The sequence below is a fragment of the Astyanax mexicanus genome, chromosome 1 (assembly GCF_023375975.1).
Source record: "Astyanax mexicanus isolate ESR-SI-001 chromosome 1, AstMex3_surface, whole genome shotgun sequence".
Lineage (NCBI taxonomy): Eukaryota > Metazoa > Chordata > Actinopteri > Characiformes > Acestrorhamphidae > Astyanax > Astyanax mexicanus.
In genome coordinates, this window is record NC_064408.1 from 99,655,470 (window position 1) to 99,674,984 (window position 19,515).

A 19,515-nucleotide genomic window follows, 5' to 3' on the forward strand; every position below is an offset into this window, starting at 1 on the left:
CTTCTTTTCATAGGTCTTTTCATCATCACTTTTTGTTTATGTTATCTAGCATATTTGAGAAATCCTGCACTGTGAACAAACCCTGAATCAGCAAACGTAACAGACCAGTGGCCTAAAATCTAATTCACATGACTTATCTAGTGCTAGGGGTGGGGGAAGGGTGGTCATAGCCTGTAGACTGTTTCCATTTCATGCTGTCTGTTTGCACCTTTTACGCCAGCACGTGGTGTTCCAGTACTGTGAGGATGGGTGATGTGGTTTTGAGGTTAACCCTTCCATCCGCTCACTCTTTCCATCTCACACAACTTCCTCCCCCTTTCTGAAACTCACTCTCTTTTTGATTCGTCCCCTTTAAGCTCATAAAACTCTGTCTCATCTCTCCAGTATCACTGCTCTGTTCTACTCAGACCACTCCTGCCAACCCAACCCACCCCACAGACACAAACACATGCAAAACGTCAAGAGCCAATACAGAATGCTCAGTGTTTGCAGTTTACCGCCAGAGAGTGCAAAGCCACACAATGGTGGCAAATATTTGCTAGATGCACTTAATCACTTCACAGCGAGTAATCCAGCACAATGATCCCAGAGCCTGCGATGATTAAGTAGAGAAACTGAGGAAAAGCTCAGTCTGAGCAAAGTGGAATGGTATGGGCAATAATAGTGAGGCCTCCTGCTCAGCTTCGGTGCCTGTGTAAGCTGTGAGTCACGGCATTACGGACAGACAACGCAGCCAGCAGCTCCAAAACCACTCCAATTAAGCTCACTGTGACGTCCAATGCCGGCTCGCTGCTGGAAAAAGACACATCAGTCCCTTTTCCAACACACAGCATGCTTCACTGCCAAGGTCACAAACTTTTCCCTATTTTATATCCGTTTAGGAAGACAGTAGGCTTTTGCTGTCATAAAATCAGCTGCTTATCTTGATTATTATATTCATTGAATAATCAGAGCTTATCAGGGTTTTAGAAGCTGTAATGATTCTGTGTAGATCCAAAGCAACTCAAAGAATCAATTGAATGCAAAATGTTGTTGCTTGTTCCAAGTCAGAAACACTAGGGAAACAGTATGGAAAATAAAAATAAGTGTGACATTGCATTTCAAGTCTACTACACATACCAAAAAAAGTTGGAACAGAGGACAAATAAATTGTGATTTGATTTAAAATAGCCAATTTGTCAACAAATGGGTGAGAAACCTATTAAAAAGTTAAAAACGATGGAATATCCATACTGTTCATAGCAACTATATAAAAGGCAGCACAGGTCCATGTTAATACACTTCTGTGATGCAGCATTAATAGAGAAACATGCATATTTTTGATCCTAAAGGAACATATGCTGTTGTGAAGGCAACATCTTTTTTTTTTTTCTTTCAGGGACGTCTATACATTTTTTTAATAAGACAATGAAAACCACACGTCATGCACACATTACAATGGCATGGCTTAGGAGAAAAGGGTACAGGTAATGGACTGGTGTTATGAGAAGGAATGGTAAGTGCTAAATGCTTTTCTCTCCCAACCATTGATATTAAAAAATTAAATGAAGCTGAGCAGATAAACTAGGAAATGATATTTCAATGATATTTAAGTCACAGTATTATTATTTTTTTTTTACTTTTTTTTTTTTACTTTTTCTGATTTTGGGTTGTGAAAGTTAAAGCTCTTGTTGATAAGTTATCATAGAACCATTAAAAAATAGGGTTCCACTATTGTTACTACTCAAAGAACCCTTTTTCATTACAACATAGAACTTAAAATTTTGCTAAGATAACTAATCAAAGATTAACATTATTGTTCACTATCTGCATTATCAGTATCATCATCACTAATCAGGATCATCCCTATACTGTAAACTAATATCTACTTCTAATGAATACAAATATTCTCAACAATAATTTGATATAATCCTTAAGAAGAGTTTCAAAGGAACACTGTGTGCTGTGTTGCACATTTCAGCCAGCAGGGGGTGGCAACAACATTTATGCAAGGCCTGCCAGCAAGGTCCACTGAGGTGTTACTTTATTCTTTAAAACAATTAGGTTAACCAGCAACTCACTGTGTGCTATAAAGAGCAAAACAACGGCCCCTATGTAAACGGTGAGGCTACCTTGTGTCAGCTGGGTGGGTCTGGTGACAGGAACTCCATCAAGTGAACAAAGGTGACCGCAGGGGTCAAGAGTGATGACCCCTCCCCTGTTCTCAATGATGCAGTGCTCCATCTCAATGCCAGGCCCTTCAATGTTGATGTCTTGAGGCACGGGTGCATCATCACGGCCAATGCGTGTTATTCCTACAACACAAGAAAGACACAAACTGAGAATAGAACTGAGATAGTGACTGTACTTAAAACCTGACTCAAAACGATCTGTTCCTCTGTCTTCCTATCATCTATCATCTATCACCTTATCTGTGTGATCTACACATGCTGTGCCTGTTAGCTCAGCCGAGAGAGATGCAAATGAAGCCCATCTTGCTGTGTGGTTTGCTCTGTGCTTTCTCTGTTTTGCACCCTGAAGGCTTTTTTAATTGAATTCTGTTGAAAATATAGACGTTTATGGGATTTCCTGCTAAATAAAAGACGCTGTCCTCCATGGTTTAATAGCAGAAAGTAAATACAGCCAGACAAATTCTGGCAGCAAGAGCAGCAGTCATGTTCTGAGGAAACGTTTGTGTGGAAACAGCTCTCTGTGTGAACACTGTTCAACATTTCCACTCTGGCCTGGCCGTTACAGTCTTAAATACTACATATGTGACACAGATCCTCTCTTAGGCCTTTCTGGAACTTCAGGTCCTGCAGTAACTACACAGAGAAGATCACATGTGTGTTCTGTTGATCACAGTTGATAATGCTAACTTTTAAATTTCACAATTCAAGTTTTACAAGATTTAGAATGCACTGGGCTTGCTAAGCTTAACCAAAATCCAGGCTAGTTTTTGTATGTCTGTCTAGCTGGTCCCCATCTTGACAGTTATTTTCAGTCAAAAAAAATCTACAGAAGAACTTTATACTTAGTGTATATGTATATATAACAGTGTATATGCTAATAAATATGCAAATACAAAATAAATCTGCCAAAATGGATTACAATATTTTTGTTATTCACCTCAAATAACACACAAACCTTATTCTCAGTTTTTTTTCTTAATAGTTAACATGCAAATATATATCCATAACAAAGAAGTTTTAATCAGTAACATAATCCTTGTTAGTCAGTCTACTTGGTGCCCAACTTGGTAAAGCCCACAGCCAGCTATTGTTAGTCAAACAAGACCTCTCTACTTAAATTAGGATATATTTTTGTATTATTCTAAGATCTTAGCATATGGTAGCTCAGATAATAATATTTAAGCCAATGAGTCTAAGAAATCTGACAAATGGCAAAGAGTATTTGTCTGAAATACCATTGGTATTGTGAGGTTGTTCTTGGTAGTTTGTGCACAGATATGTACACAAAATAGGAACTTTTTTTACTAGTAACACCTTTACCAACATATGGATTAACTAAAAAATCCTTACAAGCAAAATCCTTAAAAGTTTGTCTATTTGGTGCCCATCTTAGCAAAGCCCAAATTAAGCTATTTCTAGTAAATAACAGCCCCTAATAAATATGTGAAATCTGCTAAAATAACACTGCCAAACTACCAAAACGGTATACTTAATTTGTGATACCTAAATAACTAAAAAAAAAAACGTTTAGTTTTTGTTCTAGGTAATTTACATACCGGTACAAATATCTTCACAAGAGGCCTTTTTCATTATTAATACCTTTACCAAGTGGTTCAGCTATTTGCTTTACTTAAGGGAAGTGCACATTCTGTAATACAAAATGCTGTATTGAGCACTATAACCTGTCTCATTCATGTATATCATATGTCATATATGTCTCCTCTTCTGATAAAGTCTCTGACGCGTCACAAAATCAGGAATACAGGGTTTTGTTTTCACTTGCTCCCACCGGGAGGGAGGAAGGGAGGTCAACTCCTTGTCCTTTCTCTCTTCTGATAGGAGGAATACTTCATTTCCTCTCTTTTTCGCTCTATCTGTCTCTGTTTGCATTCCTGCGTGTCCCAGGACGATGGTGATAACCAGGTCAGCGAGGTGGATAGAGCCGTGTTCTGTTTCTGTACTGTTTTTAACATTCCTTTGTTGACTTCCCCTCAGATTTTTCTGATGGCTGTTCCATTAGCATTTTAGCTCAGCTGAAGTTACTAACCTAAACTCAGGTAGCTCAAGTAAACATAAATACAGACATTAGGATGAGAAACTTCCTAGAAATCAGACATATGACATAAAACGTTAGCTAGCAAAGCTGGTTGTATGCAAATGCAACAAAATCTAAAAAGATTATTAGATCAAACCCATAACATTTAATTTCACACAATGTGAAAAGCCACACCATTTGTTACATCTAAATGACTGCTAAACTTCAACTTGAGGTGGGCTAATATTGCATGGCAGAGCTATGTATGAGTTGACTGTGTTAAGGTTTTTGCACTTTTTCAAAAAAAAAAAAATACTATAACTTAGTTGACATCCTAAAAACCTAAAGCTTAGTCCAGAATTACTGGATTATTATTGTATTATTATTGTATTAAAATTATTATTGTTTTAGCATCTCAACAATTATTAGCATTTTTGCAATTTTAACGTTATCCCATACCTTTTCATAAGTTACTTGCAGAAAATCATTAAAATATATGATATGTGCCTGTATTTGACAAAAGGGATTAAACAACTGGGATAAAAATGCATAATCCCCAACACATTAATTTATATTTAAAAAGATACATTAATACATAGTGTTATTTTCTCTCCTTAAAACAGCACAATCTCAAAATCTGTAATAAAACTATAATTCATTATCATCAAATTAAATGTTCATATCATCTTACTCTATACTGCCTCAGGGAGGATTTTGATTGGTGGTGGCATCTCATAAATGTGACTGAAACACTGGAGAGTGTGTTCTTAACATGCGGATGTGGTGATGCCATGACTAGACCTGGCAATCCCGTGAAATTAAATCCAGGTGAAGCCTCCTCATCTTCTCCATAAGACAAAGCCAAAATGAACTCCACCCTGTTCTGCACTATGGGAAAATCGACATCAGAAATGTGACCCCCCCCCCCTGTCCTCCCCCCTCCTTTCACCTTCCTTCCTTTTAGATAACCTTAGCACTGTATTCATCCTCTGCAGCCCTTAGGCCTCGAGTCAGCCCTAACAATAGCAGTCACATGCATCCTATGTCCTACAGAGACAATGACATTTAGCAGAAAGAGCAACAAAGATAGTCTACCTTATTTATAGTCCAATAACTAACAGACGCTCTTTATGTAGGCCATTATTGTTTAATGTGTATATGTGTATGAATGTGAGAAACAAACACTTACCCTCCTTCAGAGGTAGCACAGTGATGGCCACACTTAGTCTACCACTGCCCAGACTGACCAGGTGGGGTGTGGCTGTCTGTACCTTCAGTCCTTTCCCAGTGTCAATCAGGTCCAAGTGTGGGCTCTGCACGTCAGAATAAAGAAATAATTACAACATTTACCTTGTTTTTCACAAGCATTCAATGATAAAAGACATATCTGACTAAATCTAAGAAACTATTGTGTCTGCTATAATCATCATAACTACTATAAATATTGTCACTACATCATGTTTTGAGGGCCCTGTGTCCCTCGGTCTTTATGTACTCAGGACCCCATGAGTCACCATGATCGCCTGAAGAGATTTGAGCTATTAGATAACTGTTATCAAGGTCTCATACTTCAAATAGCTTGTTAGGACTGTGTTTTATTCACATTTATTAGTATGACAGGGCAGGTGAGTCAACACAAATACTTTGACACCACCACATTCACCACAAACATCTAACCAACCTGATCCATTCTGGAAACATTATTGTTGACTAATTATTAAAAAAAAAACACAGTGAGCAAATTATTTCTGGAGAAAAAACAGTGCATAATTTAATTAAAGTAGCAGTCAGTAATATTTTATTTCTAAACTGAAAGCAGAAGCATTTCTGAGTGAAGAAGGGATAAAATATTGTGTTAATGGTACCAGTGTGCAGGAACGACCATCCTTGCTAAGCCTAATATATTAATTCTAAACAACTGGTAGTAGTTCTTCTGGCCACGTCACGCATCCTTACGTACTTACGTCACACATACAGCCTTTAAAAGAGGATATGGCTCAGTTTTACTGAACGTGAGCGGCTGGTGGAGCAATGGAGACTTCAGAAGGGGACACTCAGAGCTCAGTTGGTCATTCACTCATAGTAAAAACAAAGTGTGTAGTTGAAGTGAAGTTTCTGACTGAGAGCTCTCTCTCTCTCTCTTTCTCTGACTGAACATGGAATATCATGCTGTGGGCTTTAGGCAAAGTTGTTGTTAAAGTTATTGAAGATCTCCAAAAAGCAAAATCAATACAGAGCGTCTGGAGAACACCTGGCTGTTTCCAAGAGCTTTCAAAAAGCAAATAAATGGCCAGCATAACATAGGAATGACCGTAGTATTAGATTCCAATCCATTACTTAGCTCATTCAATGCAAAACATCCAACATCAAACACGTCTTGGCTGATTGACTTTTTTCATTTGTGGCAGGTAGCCCTCATTATCCTTTTCACCACCCATTAGCTAGCATCAGAAACTGCAACTCTAGTTCCTGAATATTCAGGAAAAAAGATATGCCATCACTCACCTTAGGAGACTCGAGGTTCTGGTCAGATTCTGGTTGCAATATGTTCTCTGTCTCTGTGTCCTAGGGAACAAAGGGAAAAAGACTTTATTTATACAGTCGCATTATCACGCACACACATAATAGAACCAGACTGTGCTCCAGATGTAAGAGACCAGCCATAGAAGGGCTGTCTGCAGCTGGACGACTGGATGATGATAGTGCTTACTGCAGCTGTATTCTGTCACAGACATCAGAGAGCATTCTGCCGCGACTCCCCCAGCAGGACCCTATCAGTCTGAAACTGCACCGTGTGAAACCAGATAAGGGGTTACGTTTAATTTCACTGGAATGACTGAATAATAAGAGTATACTTCCATGCTGACACCAACAGAGGAATTGCACACAAAAGCCAGTGTCAGTCATGGTATGACTAAGGTTGCATCAGTACATTTCTCTGCAGCGTTAATGTCCTCTTTTAAGGGAGGCAAATGCGTATTTCAACAAGACAATGTAAAACTACATGCTGCACACTTTACAGAGGCATATATGAAAAAAGAGGGTACAGGCACTGGAATGGCCTGCCTGAAGTTTTAACCTGCCCCAATAGAGAATGTCTGAAGAAAAATGTAACAATTCTAATCCCATACTATTGCACACCTTAAACATGTTTGCAGGACAAAATGAAACAAAATAAGTGAAGTGGAGCTGTATTCGGTCACATACATCACAGAACTTTCTCTAGTGTCAATCTGGTCCAAGGATGGGCTCTGCACGTCATATTAGATATATATATATATATATATATATATATATATATATATATATATTTACACCATTTATCTTGTTTTTTTTTTACAAGCATTCAATCATAAAAGACTTTTTTTATGTCCTTATTCTCTTTTTGACTGAAGCTTAAAAAAAACATTGTCTCTGTTATAACTGTCATCATAACTATTATAAATATTGCAACCACATCATGTTTCCAGAGCCCTGTGTTCCTAGTGATTTATGTAGTGAATCCCGCAGCAGGATCCTATCTGTAGTCTGTAACCGTACCGTGTGAAACCAGATAAGTGGTTACGTTTAATTTCACCAAAATGACTTAACAGCAAAAGTACTTCCACACTGACACCAGCAGTGTCCCGGCACCCCCACAAAAACAGACATAAACACTGGATCTGCTCAAACTCAGTTACTCTCAGATGCTCCATAATACACAGTGGAATGTGTGTGTGTGCGCGCGTGTTGAAAAGCAAATGTTCTAAAATGGGAAAAAAGTAAATGGTTGTAGAATAGAGGGTGGGAGGAACTGGCAGGAATGTTCCAGGCCTGCAATTTCCCACGAGTCACTGGGAGTGTTTGGCACGTGGTGCCAAGCGGTGAAACGGTGAGATTGGACAGCCCTTGCTCTGGAGGTGGCTGTTACCACAGAGCTGGACACAGAAGCTTTTCCCTCACATCAAACTGCTTCACAGCTGTGGTCTGAGACATATTTCTTATTGTTATAGAGCTGTTAGGTGCAGAAAAGCTGTGCCTATTCTTTTTTTCTATTTTTTTTTTCACAATTTACACAGCCAATTACCCAATCCAACCACAACATTAGGACTACCCCTGACATTAGTGGTGTACCAACACCAGGAGGGTGAATAGCACATGCCTCCTACGATGCATGTGCAGACAGCCATCACCTCTTTTTGAACTGCTGCTCTCGGAGGAAAGTGCAGTGCAACAAGTCTAAAAGCCATGGTCTGCTTTGGCATAGGATTGTGTCCTTACACTTCTTGGATGGCAGCATTGCATGCAGAAAAAGTACATAAGATAAATTAGAGCAGTTGTCTTAAGATGTCTTAAAGGCCACATCTTTTTCAGGAAAGGTTATGCTTTTTTCAGCAAGACAATGCAAAATCACATGCTACACACTTTACATTACAAACTTGGCTGGTAAAAAAAATGGTATGGGTACTGGACTGGCCTGTCTGCGTTTCTAACCAGTCCACTAGAGAAAATTGGTAGAGAAAAAATACAATACTGTTTACATTTAAATTTACAGCATTTAGCTGACACTTTTATCCAAAGTGGTTAGACAGGTTATCCCTATTACAGAGGTGGACCAATGTAGATTTAGGAGTCTTTCCCAGGGACACTTAATGGTGTAGAGCAGTATAGTATATATATTCCAGTATATATATTCCAGACCAGGAATTAAACCTAATTCTCTCACATAATGTGGAAGCTCACTAGCAGGGAGTGATGTTATCCACTGCATCACACCTACAACTGTTGCACATCTTAATGTATTTCTTGCTGGGAAAATGGGACAAAATAACATATTAAGTGTTGTGAAAAGGAATGTCAGCATTACAAATGGTAACTGCTTTACCGGCCATATATTTTTTGTAATGTGCTACAGAGCTAAAATGCTGAAATGGATGTACAGAATATGTATGTTTCTTTGATTTGGGGTCATATAACTTTATACAATTCAGTTTTAAATGTGGTGTGTGAGAGGGATGCTTAATACGTTTGTTTACCATGATGTAGCTTACATTCCAAGTCTGGCGCAGCTGAAATGGGGTGGAGGCAGACAAACAAACACCACCACATCAGAAACCAAAGCAACATTTTGTGTGTGTGTGTGTGTGTGTGTTGGTGTGGTGTCAAGGCTCCACAGTCTCCACACTGTCAGATCACTTTCCAAAGTCAGTCATCCATATGAAGAGTTCGAACAGTCTGAGCCCAGTCATTAGTCCTCAAACAGCTTTAGATGATTCACACTAATAGCACTGTGTGTTCTTGTAACCCAGTAAGTGCCATCAGTTGTGCAATATATGCAGCCTATATACATACATAATATAACCAAAACTTGATACTTAATCACTTAATAAATGTAGTGCATTTTTTTGCAAATCTTATACAGCCATATTTTAATCACAATAGGACATAGAACGCACACCATAAAAAAACTAATTTAAAATGTGATGCATTTCAAACAATTCTACCATGTGCAGTATAATTTCTTGTTATAACAAAAGTTTTAAACATCTGGGAAGTAAGGAGACCAACTGTTAGAGGTTTAGGAAAGGAATGTCTTCTCATTTTTGTCTGATACAAGATTCTAGTTGCTTAACAGTCCTGGAAATTCTTTGCCAGATTTTTTGTTTCATGATTCTCCAAAAATGTTTTATTAGAAAAGTCTGTACTTCAGGCCCGGGCTCTGCTGCCAATCTGATGGAAGCAGTATGTGGTTTAGCATTGCCTTGAGGTATATGCAATTGAAGTGAATGGCAGCATATGTTGTATTAAAACCTAAGTTTACTGTTCAGCATTAATTTATAGTACCATTACAAATGCAGGCGTTTATAATTCATTGGTTGTTCGGATCAGTAATTTCAGTTAAATATATAATATAGCAGATAAACACAGTGGTATTTGAGAAGTGAAATTAAGTTCACAGGATTAACAGAAAGTGTGCAATAATTATTTAAAAAAAATTAGGCAGGCACATACATTTGGGCACCCTTGTAGTTGGATTAATTTGAATACCTTTAGCACTAATTATTGAAACACAAAATGTGTTTGGTAAGCTCATTGACCCTTGACATGTGAATCCAATTATAAGAAAGGGCTAAGGTAGCCCATTGCAAGTTTTTGATATTTTAGAATTATCCAACATGCCTTCAACCAGAACCCAAACTCTCATTGGAAGCTATAGGGCGTGTTTAGAGGCTGTTCTGCAAAAGGAGGATCTACTAAATATTGATGATTTTTTTTATATGTTGGGAGCCCAAATGTATGCACCTGCCTTATTTTAGTTAAATAATTATTGCACACTTTCTGTTAATCCTATAAACTTCATTTAACTTCTCAAGTACACTGTGTTCATCTGCTATATAAAATATATATCAGGGATGCCCAAACTTTTCCATACCACTGTATATTTAACAAAATATCTCAACTTATTTGGAATTGGGGTAGTATAAAATTGAATGAAAGCTAAAAAAAGAATGCCCAAACTGCAGTAACAGTAGTGATCAATTAGTAGGCATATCACTATACTTTTTTGACAATATTTTTTCCCATAAATAACTGTGATAAGCAATATTATTAAATCAATGCATGCCTCTGATATAATTATAATATAATAACATAAAAATGCAATTGTACCCTTGTTAAGAGCCATGAACTTTTGGTTAATAATAGTTTGAGAGAATTTTTGGCAATTTGTTTTTCCTGTCAAAATATGAAAAAAAAAAAAAACAGCTGTTGACCTCAAGTAACATATCTTCATGTTTAGCAGTTCTGGAGACAATATCTGAGATATTTATTGTTATGTAAACAGATACACAACTAAACACAGTGGGTAATATTGAGGACTGCAAAATTGACTAAGATGAAGCTCATACCGTTGCTGTCCAATGACAAACAAGTATCTCCATTTTTGTTGATTTTTAGTTTACTAATAATTTGAACAGAAAAACTGTCCCACACATTGTGCCAAAATTTCTTGATGAAGGGGTGAATGAAAGTAATAATAAAAAATATATATAAAATAAAACTCTTTTTCATTGACTTCCATTGAAAGAAAGTTGTTTTAAATTGGACAGTACCAATATATTCTATGGTAAATTGATAACTAATGGTTATGCTAGGCCTAATGATTAGCCAACTCTTAGAAATTTGGCTCGGGGCAACTCAGCTCAGAGCGTGAGGAAGGCCGAGGTCACAGGCAGCTCGCAGTGCTCCCGTTTCCTCAGATTGAGAATTCACTTCCCCTGTGAGGTCACTGCTGTTCAAACACCGTAGTCTCCGTTCACAGCTCTGTCTGCTCTGCTTATTGCCCTAACCGACTTCCCTTATCACGCCAAACACAATACACATATCGTATTTCAGCTCGTAAAGCAGCACCACTGCTGTGCTTTTCGCTTCAGGGAAACGAGCGGGGAAAACACAAGCAGGAGTTTTACTGCCAGTGACTCACACAGACATTACAGAATTGTTTTGATGGAAGTTACTTGGTTCAGTGGAGGGCAAAGCAGGGGAGCGGGAGGTGCAGAATCAGTACTTTTCAAGTCACTATAGATGTATTAAATTGAGGATCCATACAAATAATTTGAGACATATTAATAACTAAAATTACAAAACAGATGAAGCCCAAAGATGTCTAGAGGATATGTATTCTACCTTTTCCTTGCTCCATATTAAAAAAACACAATGAAGCGCATGTTTTTTTTTCACATTCAGTACCAACTTCACAGGTTCTCGGTGGTGAAAAAGGTAAAATTTCACATCTGTTAAACTTCACATCTTGGGTGTCATGTATAATCTTGGGTTTCCCATATGTACACACATCTTTGTTGGCAGCTCCATTAAGGAACGCGAAGGAAAATGGGTATTTCCCAATTTCCATCACCAGCCAAACACAGCATAACAGATTAACTACCAACATAAATTTAAAAATAACAGAGGAATCAACTGATCATTGTTTGATTTACAATGGGTGGAAGCTATTTTGTGAACTAAAAAATATATAAATTACTTGAAGGCCTTGGGTTAAACTCAACATAAACACAACCCAAAAAACAGTCATTAAAACTGAAGTAACTTTCCCACCAAAAACTGGAACTGAGCAATATCTGCATAATCTGAATAATATAAGAATAATAAGAATATAATATAATAAGAAGAATACGATAAAATACAGTATACAATACAGAAACATTCCATTCAGAAACGTTAATTATAAATCTAATTATTACTGTATGTTGCAAATGATTGCCTACCTATATTTGTTTTATTATTTCATAGTCTTGTTATTATTTTTCTGGCGCATTTTTACTGCTTAATCTGTCACACAGTTTCTGAGATATCGACACCATATCAGCTCCAAATTGATATAGGCTGGTATATGGCATTGGATATGTGCACTCATTCACCCACTACACTTGTTTTCATGCCTTTTCCCATAAGATCCCATTCATTTCAAACACAACCATCTCAGAGCAGGCCCTCAAACACCAATTTGGTAATTTTCTTTAATTCCGTTTTACCCTTAAACTGTCAATCTTCCTAAATTACAGCATCTTGTCATGGGGGGTATAAAATGTTTATGGACCATTTATATCCTACCTCTGGCAATAATAAGCCAATATATAATACTTTTTTAAAGCTGAATGTCTGCTCAGTAGGCCCAGCAGGCCTTTTTTTGTGAGGGGCTTTGAGTCCACTAATGGGCCTTGTTAGAAACCAGGCCTTCACACAGGTTATAATAATGACAATCTCTAGATTACACTAGTGCACAGGTTTAAACCTTGGACCCAAACTTTGGCTGTTGACTAAAAATATTGTTCATATTTTCTGTTTTGTTATTTTTTTGTTGAATTTTGTTTATGTTTTTGTAAATATTATAAAACGATAGCAAAATGACACTTTTTAAGTTTCTGTGTTTTTCCTGCCCTCCTATTTGTTTATTTACCTTTCTCTTTCTGTGGCCCTGAGTGTTCCTCCTGTGTCTTCACCCCTTTCTTCAGTGCTCTCACCTGTGTTCATTTGTAGCTCTGCCCCCTTGTTACCTGTCTCCAGGTGTTTCCTGTTTCCTTTTACTTCCGTGTGTATATATAGTCCCTTTGTTTCAGTTTCCCTTGTCAGTTTTTTTGTGCAGTTATCGTCTGTTCAAGTTTGTTGGTTGGTCTGGCACAGTACATTAACATGACTGACAAAGAAATCTGACAGATTAACATGCTACTTATTTAATAATAATTATTTGTGAGTCACTCTAATTCTATGAGGTTAACCATAATGCATAAATGGCTATAATTACATAGATTTCATTCACATTAAAGTACCCTGTGGCTATCAATCAATCTGATAAACTATACTGATTGTTGCATTGTAGTATTTCCTCAGTTTTAAAATGCTTGAATATTTTTTTACATGAGGTGTGAAATGTGTTATGGTGGGTTAAGTGAGCTATGAAATGCACAGGATTGGGAACCCCTGCGCAAGAGTGATGTTTGAGTCAGTTGTTAGACATGGAAAATAGTGGTGGCAGCAGCTTTGTGCCAAGATTTTTACTAAAACAATTCTTCAAAATCTGTGTTCTACAGGCGAAGTGCTCTTGTTTAATCCAGTGCAAGGAAAACTTGGCTGAAATTCATAGAAATTAGCATGAACATGGGGTCTGTGACAATAATGGCCCAAAATAAAAGCCTGGATCTGATACTTATAGTTCACTGCTGGAACAAAATAACGATTTAAGTGACATCATTGTTTTTGTTCTTGTTTGTTTAAGTTTGATGTTCTTTTCTTTGTTTAACCAATGGAATAAATTACCATGTGTTAAAACAGGCCACAGAGCAGTTAGTGTAGAAGTCTATGTTTGCTGACCTTTCTGGAAGAGCACTTAACAATAACATGACCTAGTTTTTGACCATGTAAGGGCGTCCTCTACCTCAGTAAGATCTTGAAGCCCCCCCATCTCCCCCATCCCCCAGGTAGACGGGCGTGTTCCTACAGGACAGAGCCTGTGTAATGCCTCTGAGAGTCACTCAGGTATGTCGCCCCGGGACACACATTCTGCTGCCAGAGACATTCCTCTACGCCACAGTTGGATCCTATCAGTGCCCTGAGGGAATGTTTAACTATGGTCAGATGAAGGTGGACTAGGGGGTCTAAGCAGTGTTTTCTGCAGATCAGCGCTCACACTTAATGCCATTGACTCTCCCCTTTAAGATCTCATGCAGGTGAAAACTGAAAGAATGCAGGTGTGCTTAGTGGGCTGCAGCCACATCAAACAAGGAAAGCTGCCTCCAAAGCCGTCCTGTTTTGGTTATCTGCACGCGAAATAATGGTGTTGGTAGCAGGGATAGGAAAGGAGGGAGGATCCCAGATTCAAAAACAGCATTTAATTGTATGGATTGATGAAAAGAACGGAAACAGAAGAAACACCCAAGCACAGCGAGCTTGAAAAGATGAAGATGCCGGAGGCTGGACGCAGAGGCAGAAGAGGAAGCAGAGTTGATGCAAAAAGCTATTTAGGCCTTGCTCTGTTTACTAGTCGCTGTAGTGGGAGGGAGCGTTGGAGGAAACCCTCGTTTCAGCTGCTCTGTAAAATAAAAAAGGAACCATCAAAGGCTGCATGCAGAGACTCCACATCCTTGATTAGGCTTTATAAAGGCTCAGACAGTGTTGAGGGAACCCACACAAGGTGGCGAGGCCAGTGGGTCGGATGGGCGGGGGGTTTAAAAAGGGAAACTGTCTGTCAACCTTGCCCATGTTTTCATTCCACCCCCTCGCCTAATCTACAGTAAACACAGTGCTAAAACATGCCCACTTTCAAGTGCATTTCATATCCTTCGAGCATGCTCTGATCTTAGGTTTGGTTCTCTTCACAAATGTTAACGTTAAACAAGAGCAAAAAACACAATCTTAACTTTAAAGTACTGTACCTTAGGGGTATGTTATATTGTACCATACATGAGATTATTGTTATTGTGTATCAAATAACTTTTTTAATCCATATATTGGTGGTATATGGTGGAATTATGTCTTGAATTCAGTCTATTTTGTTTTTGTCTTGCTACTTACTGTTAAGATTTAAGGGTATTTTTGTAAAATTGTTTATATTTGCAGTTTATAAGCATGCACTAAATACTCTGTACTTTAGTATTTTGGTATTTTTTTTGTTAAATGACATTATTGTTATGTTACATTATTTATTTTGGTCAGTTACTGACAAAAACAGACAAAAGTCTACAATTATTTGATTTTAAAGAATATTTACAACTGTTGCAGAGGGAAAAGACCTGAACTTTATTGTCCAGTCCCATGCTTTTATTGAATTTATTTTGGTGGTGTGCCAGGTTTTGCACAGTTGTTTCTGTGTCAGTCTATTTGCATATATCCACCAATTCAGCAGTAGTTTAGTTGTATTTAAATAGCCAAATATACTGCATGAATAGATACTGTACTTTTATTTTAAAGCTGTTTGCATTTATACATTGTTAAAGTTAAAAAGGGAGTGTGCAGTAACTTAAAAGTGGTTTGTTGCCTGAGGGAAACATCATGCCATACAGGGTTAAAGTGTACAAAATGGGCCCAATATAGGCCCAATATATTAATTGAATTTTAATGTGATGAGATTTCATTCTAAATATTACAATTTTCCAGATTTTTCTAGTAGGATTGAAACTGATGTTTGGTTTTCTTCACAAACTGTGATTCCAAAATTACCAAAACTCATTGCTCTCATAAAATCTCTTACAGTATGAAAACGGTAACTTTACAGCAGAAGGAAAAACAATCAAACCAGTATTCTGGAACTGGGAGGTTTCGGAACCGTTCTATTGCTCCATTCATTAAGAAATGTTCACACTATGTAAAGGGCTGTTGGTATAATTAAATGGTGGAGGTACAGGGTTCACACATAGAAAATATGGCCTTTATTCCTCTACAAGGAATGAAGTATTGACTGAAATGTCGCTCTCTGAGATGCCATGCTCTGACAGTGTTTGGCTTCTGATGACCTCTTGATTAAGGGTCATTCTTCTTAACAGTTCAGTGGCAGCACCCCTGCAAAAATCCATATGGGCTGTGCCCCAAATGCAAGCCGGTCAGTCTGTCAAAAGTGACAAAGCTCTCATTGTATCTGGCCCCTTTCTCATTACATGCTTCCCTTCAGCATGCCTCACATTTATGAGGGGGCGAGTGGCCCTTAGCTTCCCCTAGACACTCTCTCTCTCTCTGTCTCTCCACTGTGATGTGAGACCTTTAAACAGACAGACTTCCCTCTGTTTTTCAGGCCTGTCCCATGCAAGGCCACACTCACTTTAACTCTCTCAGACCGCAAAGAGGCGTTATAAAGCATTAGCATAAGAAACAATACAAATTCTTCTATGTGTAATGCTATAGGAAAGATTAGAAGTGAATCAAATAAAGATTAAGGGTTTAAAATGTTCTGACTGCTGTGAGGCAAAATTGCAAAGGGGCAGTATTCAAAATCTTTCATGCATTTTCTTCTTTAAATTTTTTTATGACAGTTTCCAGCCTCTCTTTATCCCTTAGATTAGATTAGAATAGAATAGAATACAATGACATGCCAAAAGTCATGGGACAGGAACTAGTATCATGTCACATGACTTTTGCCATGTCCCAGGGAATTAAAAGAACGCTACACTGACCTGCATGCATATGCGTGTGGGGTCTCCTGCACTGAATATGGATGTGATTTCTTACAGATTTGCTTGTTTATTCGCATTGACAGTCTAGCCAGATGCTGCGCTGTCCACTGTGGAAGATAATGCCATATTTTTGAAATTTCACTGTGCTTCACCAAACTTAGTTAAAGTGGCCTAAATATTCTCCTTCCATACCATCATCCTAACATACTGTAAGATGATGTAATGGTATGTATGATATTGCCATAATGATAAAACATCGGGAACTTAGATCACAAAATTATGTATTTCCAGTTAAATTTCCATCTATGGACTGTGCAGTGAACTTTATGTCTTGAACCATTGCCAATACTCCTGTTCTTACACATTTCTGTGTTTTTAAAAAACAGCAACAGCTACAATCCATTTCAGCACAAATCCATTTTTTTTTATTTCAGATTCTTTCCCATTTTCTCCCAATTTGGCTATCCCACCACTTTGTACATCCCCATCACCAGTAGCATCTGCAAACCTAGGTGTGTGCGGATGAGCACACGCCTTTTTTGATATAGTCAGTCACCCCTTTTTGCGAGCTTCTCCGATGCATCATTGCCTGAGCAGATAGCTAGCTCACTAGGTTCCGATACATCCGCTCACAGACGCCTCGTGTTGCCTGGCACCACCTTTGAGTGCAATGGAGAGAGAGAGAGCGCCATCTACCCACCTGGAGGGAGCAAGGCCAATTTTGCTCTTTCAGGGCTCCGGCAGCTGATGGTAGAGCTACATGAACGGGATTCGAACCTGCGACTTCCTGTTCATAGTGGCAGCGTTTTAGACTGCTGAACCACTCGGCGTCCAGAACTCTATTTAACCTCTTTTTATCCTTATTAACATTAAACTACATGCTTTTTTTCTGTGCTTTCAAGACAGATATACACTGACATGCCAAATGTCACAGGACTGGAACTTGTATTTTGTCCCATTAAAACTACAAAACACTGCATTAACCTGCAGGATATGATTCAGTGTTAAATGTTTATGTGATATCTGCCAGAGTTGCTTGTCTGTTTGCACTAACAGTTTTAATGGTTACAGTCGTTACCACCTTAATGCACTGCCCACATTGGGTAGTAATTGCCTTCATAGACATAGTCCTGGTACACGTGTGACACTGTGGTTTGAGCATTGTTAAATAGTCTTCCTCTGAGGTTAGACTTCTGTTTTGTGCTTCACTACAAAACAAAAAAAAAACAATCAAGAAACACTCCTTATAACTGCAGGTTAAATGGGAGGGGCCTACTGTAAGTGCTGTGGGCTGAATAGGTGGATACAGTATATGGAAAAACAACACTAAATTTAAAGCTCTTGGAACAACTGTAATGACTGGGATGTAAATAATACATTTTAAAACCTTTTTGATGTTTTCATACAAAAAAGATAAGACAAATCCATGATATGGACCCTTAAATACCACAGCAAACTCAAATCATTTTACAAAAGTTAGGAGAACGTGTTGTTCCATGATATTGTCTCTTTAGTTCACTCCTCTCCAATAGCTAAAGCCAGGAACCAGAGATTGATTGCATTATAATGAAATTCTCTGAATACCAAAGCTTCTCATTCAGACCAGTGTTTCTCAGCTCCAGCACTAGAGTCCACCTGCACAGTGTCATGTTTTCCAGCACCTTGGGAAGGGCTGATTTAGAACAGTAACCTTTAAATCCAATGCAAACAAATGAAACAGACAAGTGAATGTTGTTACAGCTGCATGTGGCTAAAGCAATAACGGTCCAGTGATTTAAGAACCATTTAGAAATCCAAAAATCGGCCTCGGAAGCTCACGTAATGCTTTTGTTATGACTTCTCCCTGCATATGCCGTTCACATTACTGTCATATTTGAAACACTTCACATGCAGAATCACTTTTGGGTACCATTTCAGCTGACAAGTGGTGTTAAATAAGGCTAAACTTAGTGTAGTACAACTTTAAAGTGACAGTCTGTAAGTTTGGGGAAATTAGAGACCTCTCTGGTGAGCAAGCGTAATTGCACAGAGCATCTGAAGAGTATTTTTAATGCAGGTTAATGTACAGAAACTACTGTGTGAAATTCTGTGTTTATATTGTGTGCATCTGTAAGTATATTGTTTTGTTCATTTTTTAAATTATTTATTAATCATTAATCATTTTTTTTATTTAATTTTTATTTTTTTTATGTATGAAACACACAGTGTTCTTGCACCATTTTAAAAGTCAAATGTAATAACTTTTAAGACCTTTTTTAGACCCCAATAAATATAACTGAAGACCCAAAAATGTAGTCATATTTTCTTTGGTAGAAAAGGATTTGTTTTGTATTGAAAATCATAACTTAACATAGCTAACTTGCCGCTAACTATGTTATGTAGCTTGCCGCTAACTTTACTATGTTGGCTAGCTCTCCGCTTACCTTAGTTCTCTCCTTGGTAACGTAGCTAACTCGCTGCTAATGTTATGTTAGCATGTTAGCTAGCTTACCTCTAATGTTACTATGTTAGCTAGCTCTCCACGAACCTTAGTTCTCTCCCCAGTAATATAGCTGAATAACTCGCTGCTAATGTTAGTATGTTAGCTAGTTAACCACTAATGTTAGCTAGCTCTTCGCTAACCTTAGTTCTCTCCCCAGTAATGTAGCTA

The 19,515-nt window shown here is 38.0% G+C and overlaps 1 protein-coding gene across 4 annotated transcripts in view; it reads right to left on the reverse strand.

The window, feature by feature from the left end:
* Positions 1-19,515, reverse strand: part of phldb2b (pleckstrin homology-like domain, family B, member 2b) — a 79,267-nt gene that overhangs the window by 55,826 nt on the left and 3,926 nt on the right. For all 4 annotated transcript variants that reach the window (XM_049462723.1, XM_015606631.3, XM_049462724.1 and 1 more), the window contains exons 2-4: positions 6,712-6,771; positions 5,396-5,519; positions 2,112-2,294 (exon numbers count right to left, since the gene is read on the reverse strand). In XM_049462723.1, the coding sequence (XP_049318680.1) occupies positions 2,112-2,294; positions 5,396-5,519; positions 6,712-6,771 (367 nt within the window). The remainder of the gene's footprint in view (positions 1-2,111; positions 2,295-5,395; positions 5,520-6,711; positions 6,772-19,515) is intronic.